The following is a 13,369-nucleotide window of genomic DNA, read 5'->3' as shown; positions in this document are numbered from 1 at the left end:
AGGCAGGCAGATCTCTACAAGTTCAAGGCCAGCCTGGTCTACAGTGCAAGTTCCAGGACAGTCAGGGCTATACAGAGAAACCCTGCTTTGAAAAACCAAAACAAATTAAAAAAAAAAAATTAAAAGTTATTCTTGGCAATATACTAAGTTCAGGGCCAATCTGGGATACATAAGACCAGCCTCAAAAAATAAAACACAACACACTACTCAACCCTTTCGGATATTCTACTGGTTTCTTTCATTGTTCTGAAGTCACTATCGGTTTAAGTACTGCCACTCTTCTGGAACTGGGCTGACTTGTCTAAGTGCACGAGGTCCCGGATGACAGCTCCAGTACTGCAGGCTGTTGGGGAGGAAATACATCTGCCTCTGGCCGAGAGTGTTGTTCAGACAGAAGTACCATGATTTGACAATCATCTGGAATGCGTGAGGTCCTCTTAACACTGTCTATGTTCTTCCCCTTCTTTTTCCAGACTCAACCATGTCTGCAGTTCTGTTACCTTTCCCCTACTTCACCTTGTTCTCTGCTTGCTTCAATTTACATAATTTCTCCTGACTTATACATCTCATCTTCTAAGCACATTAAATCTGTGCCTGTCTCTAGACTGCTACTTCAGAAGGGAACAGATTCTGGGCACAGTAGTCCCCATAACGCCAATCTCCCAGCTCTGCATTTTGCTCTGAATATTGATCACCAGTAAGAACTAATTAGGTACTGTTTTAGGGAGCTATTTCCTGTTCAGTTCAGAAGCTGTACTTCTTCCTTCAGGAAGTCGGTGACCAGCGCCTATGCAGCTGTGAACAGTAGGTGTAGGAAGCAATGATGACCTACCTCCCCACTGGCATGAGGCCAGCCCATGTAGACCTGAATACAGTACCAGACAGGACACATGCAAAGAAAAACTTCATTTGCTCTTCAAGAGCAAAGGCCATGCTTCATTTGTGAACAATGGCGATGAAGCTTTCACAGGAAACTAGGCTGGTGCCTACTGTACACAGGTGGCATTTATTTTAAATAAAGAATATATTAAGTGCTCACAAAACCAGGTTTTAAAAAAAGCATCTAATAAATTTATACAGTGAATAGTATGTCTTTATTCTATTTACAGTAAATTTGTTATAAATATAATACATTTTTGAAAAGCTTATTTTTAACTTGAGTAGATTTATATTTTAAACAGATCAACTTAATTGTTAAAGTTATATAATAAAGAATATGATTTAATGACAAAAATCTTATTGAGAAATAGTGTGACAGTCAGAGATGAGCAAGGGAATAAGGTCAAATTCCTTCCAAAACTATGTTCAAAGCATCAGAAAAGCTTTTCTTTTTACAGTTATATATAAGCCATTGGGATACCGGACTGAAATACAAATGCCCATAACCAAAGTTCAATACCGATCTTACAGAACTGCATGAGGCAAGGCAGGAAAACCTGTATTTAACACTCTACAGACCCTCACAGTACAGTTGGGAACTGCACATGAATGGCTTAATGGCAGTATTGCCAGCATGGCCTTCCCTTCTACAAAACCATCTCCTCAGAGTCACACCCATTCCACAAGCTGCAACAGCAGACTTCGACTTTTTTTTTTAAGACACGGCTTGTTAAAGTGTATGGATATGTTGAAATTATGTATTATGAACATGGACATTATTACCAGTTGTAAAAGAAAAAATTGGAATTCTATTCTCAGTCCAGTGTACTGTGTGTCAGCTAAGTGCCAAGTCCCAGTATTTTGCAGTGATCAGAGAACTTCCTTAACAAGAGGGTCTTTCAAACGCTGCTGTAAAACTAATTCCACAGAGTCGGACTCTTTCTGTGACTCTCAGCTGTCACGCGTTATTAATGATAATCAGAGCAGGCATGGAGTTCTGCTGACTTGTTTCAAATTCTGTAACCTGGTCCGATAACTTGGCGAATACCCTTGGAGTCCCAAGGTTATAAACACCCGTATGAACAAAGCATGCTTTCAGTTGCAAACTGCGAGACTCTTCACTTCTCAGCTGGAGCTTATACTGTGTCTGTCCAAGCCATGTGAATGATCCATGAGTGTCCAATGCCTCTGGACTAAAGGAGGAAGGAAACGGTAAGTTGTCATTTTTTTAATGTTTTTTTTCCCTCTAAAATCTTACTTATATCTCTTTCATCAAATCCTTTTATTTCTAGGAATTGTTTATGAAATGAACCATTATTAATAACATTATTACGGTAACAATCAACCATATGTTAACAGTTATTACTATTTTCTAGGAACAATGCTAAAAGTAGATTATTTCATTTAATGCCCATAATGGCATCTAGTAAACAATGGAACCTGATTTGAAACTGAGCTCTTAACCTGATATCCACATACAAAAAATAACTGTGTGTAAAAGAATGTCCATAATAGTAAACATTGTAAAACTAGAAAGTAGGAACAATCTAGTGCTCAGCAACACAGCACAACTCAATGGGTTTGTGATATGCAGACATACAGGCTACTATGTGCTTGGATTTTAAGGCACCATCTAGAGTGTAATATGAAAGCATTAAGCATATGTTTAATATGACTTTTCTTTTGTGTTTTTGAAGATGTATTTACTTATCTTTATGTGTATGGATACACTGCCTGCATGTGTGTAATTGAATCATGTGTGTACCTGGTACCTGCAGAACCAGAAGAAGATATCAGATCCCTTGAAACTGGAGTTACAGATGGTTGTAAGATACCACAGAGATGCTGGGAACCAAACACAGATCCTTTACAAGAGCAGCAAGTGTAATTGACCACTGAACCATTTCTCCAGCCTGAGATTTATTTCCTAATACAAAAATGCCCGAGACAAACCTGCTAGCTCTAGGAGTATTGGGTATCGCAATATAATCTAGACTCTTTTATTAAGTATTATTTTCAAGTCGGGGGAAAAAAGCCTTTGATATTTAATAGCTCTTTAACACTTCTCTGACACTATATAAACAAATCTAACACTGCCTGAGTTAACTTTATCCATGTTAGGCAATAATTTGCATAATTTCAAAACATTGAACTGCTTTAAATAATACTAAACTTTAGGCTACTAAACAGCATCTCATAAAATAAATTCTTACCTTGTTGTTTTATGCCGCAGATCAACTATTACATCCACATCAGCCTTAGAACAATTAGAAAGAAAAAGGGTGACTGGTACCAAGCAAAGGCTGTGGAACAAAGATGAACAAAGCCATTCGTCATACACTTTCTTTTTAGAAACTAGATTCTTAAAAATAACACAAAAATACTTAACAGAACACAAGTTTAAAATCAAATTCAAGTAAGAAAAAAACAAAGTGAGTCACAAAATCATTCTAGGATAATTTACTTTGTAAATAAAATACATTAATACAATCTCTCCATACTAAATATCAGAATTTACACTTTATATAAGGAATACTGTTAAGTAAGGTGTTTTCCTGGCATACATATGTGGCTTAGGTTGTGCTGGTGCTATGCCCCAGAGAGCAGGTTTCTAGTTTGCAGCCTCTCCTTCATTTAAATTACAAATGTGTATGTAACAAGCCAAAGTGAAGCCCCAGGAATTTACGACTATTCAGGTCCCATCTAATCCTCAAGTGCTAAATTACTCACACCTTACTAAAATGCTACTAGAAAGAAGAGATGTAGATATCTGCCCTCCCACCCTGCAGCCCATCTAGTCCTCAGAGCAATTAACATCACGGCCTTTCTGGAGCACTTAACTGTCAGCCCTTTTCTCCCTCCAACCGCCCACTGCTGAGACATCACCTCCATCCTGGTCTTCCTGCTTTAGCTGCTCTTTTCTAGCCTTCTCTGAAGATGTGCTTTTCTCCTTTTTTCATCATTTCTTTTCTGTCCCATCATACATCCCTCTCCCATCTCTACCAAGGGTGACTTCCCCAAAACTTTGAACATCAATTGTTATGTACATACTGGTTCTAAGAAAACTCTATGCCTTTATACCTGCAAATGGGCAACCTTTTGAAGTGTCATCAGATTTAAAACTCTCTTGTGGTTTTTCAAGACAGGGTTTCTCTGTAGCTTTGCAGCCTGTTCTTGAACTAGCTCTGTAGACCAGGCTGGCCTTGAACTGACAGAGATCCACCTGCCTCTGCCTCCCGAGTGCTAGGATTAAAGGCTTGCACCACCACCGACCAGCTTAGAACTTTCTATTTTAAAAACGTTGTTTACACATTAAAGTTGTTTATCAAAATTATAAATAAATCATTCCCTATGCTATTTAGTACTTGAAGATTCTCCAGGAGGAGTTAGTTTGCAAGATGGCTCAGCTTACTGCTAAATCTGACAACCTGAGTTTCATACCTGGGCTCTACATGATAGAAGGAGAGAACTAACTCCCAAAAGATGTCCTTTGACCTCCATGTGAATGCCACAGAAGGCAGGCACGCGCGCGCACACACACACAATAAACAGATGTAAAAAAAAGTCTTAAGGGAAGGACATAGTCTAAAACTGAGTTCCACTGTTAGTCATGCTATAGGTCTGATTTGTGTCTATGATACAATCTTTTCCCCTAGTTTTTGGCTTTATGAAAAAAACTTAACACTTCAGATAGAAAGTTTTTGACATTGAGAGTTGTCTGGGGCAACACTCATCCTCAGTAATACTGAAGTTGTGTATGTATGCGCGCCTGCACATGCACACGCAAACACACACAGACACAAAAACTAATTATAGTAAAGGTTAAATCATGTAAGACTCATATTATTTTAAATTTCTTTTGGTGTGTGGGTCAATGCTGTTACCAAAATAATGTTAATTTTTAAAGAATGGGTATCTGTACATGTACATAAGAAATTTAACAAAAATAAGCCCCATACCTTTTTTGATGAAATGGATGATGAAATGATTCCGGGTAGTGAAGACTTGTTTTAATGAGATTAGAAAGCTGTTCTACCGATGGTCTTGTGGAAACTGTAGTATTTTCTGGCCTGAAAAACTTTAATAGTTCCATTTCTGGGGGCTCCTGAGAATAGACAATAAAGACTAATAATGAAATGATGCTTTATATAAGTCACAGTATGTACAAACTCTTAAAAAACAGTGAAGAGAACTTAAATCATGAAGTACCTTTTCTTCTTTGCTATTATTTAAACTGGCAGCTATTGACATCTGCAGTATAACCTGAGATAAACACTAGTTTACCTAACTACTCCACATATTAGCTCTATGATCTTACATAATTACTTCAATACCTTTCTTATATGTTACACTGGGTTCCATAACCAATCATTTTCATGACTGATGTGATTCTCATTCAATAAAACTGCTCAGTACTTAGGCTGTGGATATTCAATTATCCACAGCTGTTTTAACAGCTGAGGATCAAGAATTAAACAAATAAAAAATTTCCATTTTGAAAATATATTCATTTATTTCATAGATTTAGTATTTCAAATACATTACTCAAAGGCTAACATGTACTGGAAATAGTTCAGCTGGTACAGTGCTTGCCTGGCATGAATAGGTTCAAGCCCCAGCACCCTATAAAACAGGCACAGTGGTGCCATTATAATCCCATATTTTGTTACCCCAGCACTTCAAGTGGTAGAAGAGAATCAAGAACTCAAGGTCAACCTCAGCTACACACAAAACTGAGGTGAGCCTGAGCTACTGCATAAGGTTCCCTAAGTTGTTTTTTCTTAAAGGAGGAAAGTGAAAATAAAAATTACTTTAAAATTATAAAAAACATTTAAAAGCCTCTTGAAAAATCCAGCTGATTCTACTGTGTACTGTGAATAGAATATTTGAGGATAAAACAGCAAAACTCTGTAACATAAAGCAATTCAGCCCAGCATGCTCTCCTAAGCAGTGGGCATTTCACACTCTGGTACCACAAGGTCTTAGAGCTCACCCTGCAGTCCTCCCCCGTCAGCCTGAGAGTCAGTCTGCTCTTTTGATTAGAGAGTAGTTGCTTCTGCACGGAAATGTCCACTGAAAATTGCAGTGATAACATGGACAGGGTGACAGTGAACCTGTGGACAGCTGCACAGCAGCTCTGCTGTGACTTCTAAGACAGACAGACAGTCCGGGTTACTTCAGAACACAGAGCTGAGGAGAGAAAAGCAGGCTTCTGGACAGCTGCTGGGGTCTTTTTCTTGACTCCAATCTTGGATTAGAATGTTTTGATGTGCAAAGACTCTCTATTTAAGACTACCTTTAATTTTTAAAGCTTAAAAAAATGCACTATTGGGGCTGGAGAGATGGCTCAGTGGTTAAGAGCACGAATACTCTTCTAGAGGTCCCAGTTCAGAATCATCCATAACCCCACTTCCAGGATCCAATGCCCTCTTCCCAAGTCTGTGGTACTGCATGCATAGACATAGTCCATGGGCACCAAGCATGCATGCGGTCACATAGACAGTTCTTGGATGGTGTAGGAGGTTCTTCTGTCTATGTGTTGCTTTAATAAAGAAACTGTCTTGGCCTTTTGATAGAGAAAAACTTAGATAGGTGGAGCAGACCGAACTAAATGCTGGGAAGAAGGGCAGTGTGGCAGATGCCATGGTTCTCCTGCCTGAGATGGCTGGTTAGAATCTTTTCTGGTAAGCCACAACCTTGTGTGATACAGATTGGTGGAAATGGGTTAGATCAGGATGTGAGAGTTGGCCAAGAAGAGGTTAGATATAATGGGCCAGGCAGTGTTTAAATGGATACAGTTTCTGTGTGATTATTTCAGGTATAAGCTAGTCAGGTGGCTGGGATGAACAAAGGGCCCACGCTCCTCTCAGGTGGCTGGGATGACAAGCAGCCCACCCGCCCCTTCAATACTAGGGCACTGCATGTGCATGGTGCACAGACATATATATGCAGGCAAAATGTTCACTTATAAAACAAAAAGAACACATATAATTAAAAGTTTTAAAATCTATTATTAATACATTTAAGCCATCTAAACAACATGACTTCTAAATTGTACTGAATAAGGGTTAAAGGTATAGTTTAGTGGTAGAGTGTGGGCTATCATGTGTGAGGCTCAGGGTTCAATCCTCACCATAAAAAAAAAAACACCAAAAAAATTTCTACATATTAGGATAAAAGACATAAATGGTAGCCAAAGAAGGATATTTAGACAAACTAGGCATGTAACACATGCCCCTAACTCCACCACCAGAGGCCAATGCAGAGGCTGCACATTTGAGGCCAGCCAGAGCAAACAAACCCTACCTCAGAATAGAGAAGACAGAGGTAGAGGGGGTGAGAGGACATGGCAGAAAAAGATCACAAGTACAACGGAAGCACAACCATACAACCATACGCATACACGGAAGGGTCAGAATGGCCTTCCAGCAACTGCCATCACCTGTTTCTGAGACTGTGAAAAGGCTTCTTTCCCAACAGTGCGAAGAACAACGTGATGCTGGCCTTCTAAAATAAGCTGCTTGTTATCTTCTACAACGTATGCCTGAAAATGTAACCAAAAGAAATGTCACTTTTCACTCGTGGCAGAAACCCCAAAAGTAACCATCTTAACTACTGGTGGGAAAAAAATATGACACCTAATATCCATCAATTATCAATAATCCTATGTCAGCATTTCAATCTTTATTTATCCATTCACATTCAATCAAAAAGCATTTACCCATCCCTCTGAATCTGCTTTTTTTCTTTTTTAAATAAAACTTGACTGACCCAAGTATTTCAGAGAGATAAATCTGATATGTAGCTCAGGCTGGAATCAAACTGAAGCCTTTTGAATACGAGAACTAAAGTACATGGCACATCTGGCTACATATGCTTTTTAAAAAGATTTTTTTTCTATTAGCAAATTGAATTAATCTATTTTAAAATATTTGTCCCAATTTATATATATATATATATTTTCTCTCTTTGGAATTTGACTCTGTTCTATATTTATTAACGACTTATTTGGAGTTTTTGTTTTTATTTATTCATACACATTAATATTTTGTTCGCATATATGTCTATGCACTATATGTGTGTGCACCTGGTACCTGCGGAAGCCAGAAAATGTTGAATGCCCTGGGACAAGTGTTGTGAGCCACCCTGTCAGTGCTAGGAATCAAACCTGGGTCCTCTGGAAAAGCAGCCCAATGCTCTTAACTGCTGACCCATCTCTCCAGCTCTGATTTAGCTGTGTTTTTTGTTTGTTTGTTTGGACTTTGTTTTTCGAGACAGGGTTTCTCTGTATAGCCCTGGTTGTCCTGGAACTCACTCTGTAGACCAGGGTGGCCTCAAACTACCTATCTCTGCCTCCCAAGTGCTGGGATTAAAGATGTATATTACCAAGCCCAGAGACTTGCTTTTTTAAAAATAAGCCAAATTTTCATTTGATTCAAGAGACTCCATCTTGTTGCAAGAGTCTCAAAGCTTGAGTACTTTCAATTTCTGTACTTACTGACTGGTGACAGCTTGTCATTCAGGGTCATACTTGAGTACTGCTGTCCTAAGGCACAGGACAGCCCATAGTCCACTCAATCCAGAACCAAGAAGTAAGTAGCTGAACAGCTACTAATGCTGGTTTAACCTTTACAGGAACTCACTGATAAAGTCTTGAGACAATGTCAGAAATTTTTTAAATATAAAATTCCAGGCCAACCTGAGCTACATATGAGAACCTGCCTCAAAATAAAACCATTTGATGCCCAGGCTATGAGTCTGGTTCTGAATAGTGTTGATTCACAAATCCTCCCCTTCCTGTGCATGATCTCCCACAATTAAGATGACTTCACAAATTCAGTAGCTAGCTAGGTGTGATAACACACACCTGAAATCCCAGCACTTGGGAGGTACTGGAAGGATTAGAAGTTCAAAGCCAACCTTGATTATATGAGATCCTGTCAGAAAAATAAAAACCACAAAAGGGAAAAAAGTATTTTTAAATTCTCTTTAATTTATAGACATTTTTCTCAACTCAATATAAATGCAGTTCCAGGTACTAACCACTACCAAGCTTTGTATCATATTCTTTAATACACCTCAAGTTCTCTTTTACATATGACCAGCAGGCTGTTTTTTAAAAAAGTAAATTTTTTTCCCCATCAAGATGATTGTGGACTTGACAGCTGAGTACAGGTTACAACACATATTACTCAAAATCTTACCTTAAATGCATCAAGAACATTCAAGAGCCTATGATTTCAAGCTAATACATAACAGAATACAACTAGTCATTTTAACATAAATCTTATTCTGTAATTAACATATGCAATTTATTCAAGTAGAGTTTTATAAGTAGGTGTAGAGTCAGCATTGTTTCAAAAATATAAACTACTTCCAGCAACAATAAATGAATAAAGGTAAAAATAAAAAAAGGGAGGAAGGCAAAAAAAAAAAATCAACACAAACAATAAGAAGTCCATGGCTGCTGGAGCAGGGAATTGAGTACCCACAGGCTCACAGAGTAGTTTCCTTCTTGATAGTGTCTGGAGATGCTCATGATAGTTTAATGGATCCTGTTCTCACTGACCTGCATGTCCACAATATTCTTGGTGATACATAGAAACAACATTATCCCACAGAAGAAAGCGATCAGCTTTTACTGAATTCCTTTCTTTAGACAAAAACATTCAAAAAGTCACTATGGAACTATTAATAGTTATAAACTAATTTCAATATTGAAAGTGAAAATTTTAATCAGAAAAAATATGAGTATACAACTGTTCTCCAGTTTGAAAATAAAATATCTAGATCTAAACAGAGAAGCACAAAGCTTCGATTCAAGTAAAAATGGATCTCCCTCTAAGTTCAAGGCCAGACTGTTCTATATAGCAAGTTCTAGGCTAGCAGGGCTATGTAGTGAGACAATGTCTTAAAAAACAAACAAACCAGACAACAAAGGAAAGAAAAGAAGGACAGAAGGCAGATATTCAGACTGGGTGTGATGCACCTCTATTTCCAGCACTCCTGAAGCTAAAGCAGGAGCACACAAAGTCTGAGGTCTGCCTGTGCTACACAGAAAGACCCTGTCACAAAATGAAAAGTAAAACCTAAATGTCTCTAAGTGAGGCTTGCTGGCAGCATGTAGTGCACTACCTTCCATAATATGACAAGGTTCAGGTCCACCTCACTGCACTTCTGAATCAACCGCACAGCTTCCTCTGCTCCATGTTTCTCTGTATGTGCAGAAAGCAGATCTTGTGGTTTCTTCAACTCTGAAGATAAACTTCGGTAAAAGAAATCTGCACATGGACTTGCTGAACTTATTATCTGTGGAAAGAAAAATCACTTGTCTACATAAGTCTTTTAATTAAATACCCTGTCAAAACTTACTCATTTAAATATTCCCTGCCAAAATGTACAGTTCTATAACAAATATAAACCCAAAAGTTTACTCATTAATTTCTTGTCTGTGCAGCTGAATGTGAAGGTCATTTGAGTATCTAAAAGATTTAGTGCAAATTACTCATAACCTTAAAAGGTGTTACACCAAAACAGTCTATATTGCCATGATTTTCCAAGTGTCCGGGAGGATGAATAAAAACTACAATTCTACAAAACAAAAGTGCTACTCATTCATTTAACTCCCTAAAAACATCAGTCAGATCCTAGAACTAAAACTCATTTTTATTGTAATTGTTAAATAATTTTGTGCATGAGTACTTTTTGAGGCATCTGGCTGAATTAACTAAAAGCTTACGAGGACACACTATCCTGGCAGCATCTAATGAGGTAACATAGATAATCACTGGTATTAAATTGCCCTTTCTATCTACTTGAAAGAAGCAATGTGAGAAAAGATCAAATCTATAGGATTTCCCCTAACATAGAATACTCTCTCATGGTAAAATCCCTACATTTGCAATTTTATGGATTATTTTGCATGTATCATTTATATGTAAAGCTGGCTCAGCTGTTAAAGGGTAGGCTGACAACCAAAAATATAAGAGGTAAGTTACCAGCACCCATCCTAACCACTTAAAAAACAAGCAAAAGAGTACATTTTTTTTCATCTTCTGGTGAACTTTTTCTGGTAAAATATCATCCCCACAGTTTTCTCCTTAATCTGTAGTACGTGGTGTCGTTCAATCAGATACTTCAAAAAAAGGGTCTTTGTCTGCCTTCTTCGATGCTCAATTAAGATATTATTTAACAACAAATACAACAAAAATTGCAGATTTAATATAATTTAAGGGTCCAACTGATGCTTGTAGAATTTAAATTATTTTAAAATAAAATTAAAAAGTCATCCACCAGGTCTGATAGCATAAACCTGTAATCCCAGTAGAGGCAACTCAGTGAGACCCTTCTCAAAGTACAAAGTAAAACAGAGGGCTAGGGTATAAATTAGTGATAGAGTGCTTGTGTAGCATATGGAAGGCCCTAGGTTTAAGTCCTAGGATCACCAGCATCACAATAAACAAATAAGCAAAAAGACAACATAGAAAAAGAAATGATAAAAGTATACAAGTGAAGACCTGAAATACTACTAATTTTAACATTTAAAATCATACATGCTTTGCAATCATTGGACCTTTGTAGTTGTGAGATGTTCCTTAAATAGCTGCTTCCTCAAATATTGTCATAGAAAATGTGCAACGTGCAAACTCCTGATGAGAAAAATGTAGTACTTTAGGGATGTCTGGAATTATTAAAGAAGTGAGTGGGTGGCTCCTTAGATAACCTCTCCAGATTACAGTAGAGCTGGTTAAAAATACATAAGGCAGGGAGATGGTTCAAAAGGCAAAAGTGCTTGTCACACAAGTCTGATAACCTCAAGAGGATGTCTAGAACCCACATCTTAATTCCAGCATCCCTATGGTAAAGTGAAGGTGCATACCAGAAGCAGTCCAAACTTTGTAGGCTGGCTAGCCTGAAACATAAAGAGTACAGCAGCAGAGACATGGAGAGACCCTTGACTCACGCAGGAAAGAGAACTGACTCCAGAAAGGGGTCTTCTCTGACCTCCACATCCACCATGGCACACATGCACACAAGCACATGTATGTGAGCACATACAAAATTAATTAAAACAACATGTTAAAGCATGATCCAGGCTAGGGACATAGTTCAGTGGCAGAATGAGAGTCTAGCAAACACAAAGCTCTGGGTTCAAACTCCACCTTCACAAGGAAAGCCAGACATGGTGACATAGTGCTATAAAACTGCAATCCCACCAACATGGTGCCATAGGCACGCAACCCCACCAATCATGATTCCATTGACTTGCAAACCCACCAGAAATGGTCTAGCAGATATGCTCCTATAGGGCTGCAATCCCACCAGACACAGTGCCATAAACCTTTAAGACTACCAGGTATGATGACATAAGCCTGTAATCCCAGTACTCAGGATATAGAGACAGGAAGAGGAGTAGTTCAAGGTCATTCTTGGCTATATATGGAGTTTGAGGCCAGGCTGAACTACATGATACCCTGTCTTCAAAACATTTTTTAAAAATCATATTCCCAAACTCTATTGCAGATCACAATAAGGCTTCAGAAGTGGGGAAGAAAAAGCCTTTATTCTAACGAAATTCTCTATACCTGGACCTCAAAGCCAAGGTCTAAAGATTGAGCTACTAAGGTCTGCAGTACTACCTAGAAACTGACAACCACGCAGAACCTAGGTTTCCACCACAGTCCTGACAAATCAGAACTGGATCTTTTTATCTTTAAATTATTATGTATACAGTGCTCTGCCTGCAGGCCAGAAGAAGGTACCAGATTTCATTACATACAGCCATATGTGGTTGCTGGGAACAGAACTCTGGACCTTTGGAAGAGCAGCCAGTGCTCTTAACCTCTGAGCCACCTCTCCAACCCCCAGAACTGGCATCTTAATAAGATCCCCAATGCACACTTCTTAACATTGGAAAACTTGCTCTAGATGACTCATGCATATTATGATCAAGTGTTTACAAAAACCTTTCCAATTCTAAGACAGCCTAGGTACCTACCCAGTGTTTCCAGGTCTCAGAACTATGTGATATGCCCAAATTTGAAGATGACAACATGAGAAAAGACTTTGAAGTAGACTTAGAAAACAGAGGGCCCACTTAGGGGAAAAAAAAAAATGGCTGCACTATGGTCACTTTTTCTAAACAGAAACGTTTCCTCAAGTAATTCTGGCTTTTCTAAAATCCCAAGCACTGTGTTTCCATGACTGGGTATTTTCAAAAGTTAATTTTATGTAACTATATGTCCAAATGGCATGCCTGGATTAAAGGTGGGCTGTAAAAGAATATAAAGTTCAGATGCTCACTATTCAAAGATGATTATTCGTGATGCTACAGTTTTTTTCAGAATAGACAATTACATCAAAGTACTGTGCATCACTGCATACCTGTTCATTTCCAAAGATGATATCTGCAAAAGTGTATTTTTCGGAGGACTGTACAGCAGCTAAAAAAAACAACAAACACACAGGAAAACAAACTAATCATGTTACT

At 38.2% G+C, this 13,369-nt stretch overlaps 1 protein-coding gene across 4 annotated transcripts in view; it reads right to left on the bottom strand.

Moving 5' to 3' along the window:
* Positions 1–987: 987 nt before the first annotated feature.
* Trappc8 (trafficking protein particle complex subunit 8) overlaps positions 988–13,369 on the bottom strand; it is an 87,415-nt gene continuing 75,033 nt past the window's right edge. For all 4 annotated transcript variants that reach the window (XM_048442670.3, XM_085700079.2, XM_085700078.2 and 1 more), the window contains 6 exons: positions 13,264–13,322; positions 10,015–10,188; positions 7,322–7,423; positions 4,839–4,984; positions 3,093–3,182; positions 988–2,072 (listed from right to left, as the gene is read on the bottom strand). In XM_048442670.3, the coding sequence (XP_048298627.3) occupies positions 1,838–2,072; positions 3,093–3,182; positions 4,839–4,984; positions 7,322–7,423; positions 10,015–10,188; positions 13,264–13,322 (806 nt within the window). In that variant the 3' untranslated portion in view covers positions 988–1,837. The remainder of the gene's footprint in view (positions 2,073–3,092; positions 3,183–4,838; positions 4,985–7,321; positions 7,424–10,014; positions 10,189–13,263; positions 13,323–13,369) is intronic.

Source organism: Myodes glareolus, chromosome 13 (assembly GCF_982192425.1).
Source record: "Myodes glareolus chromosome 13, mMyoGla1.1, whole genome shotgun sequence".
Lineage (NCBI taxonomy): Eukaryota > Metazoa > Chordata > Mammalia > Rodentia > Cricetidae > Myodes > Myodes glareolus.
The sequence above is the reverse complement of the archived record's forward strand: the minus strand, read 5'-3'. Positions and strand labels throughout refer to the sequence as shown.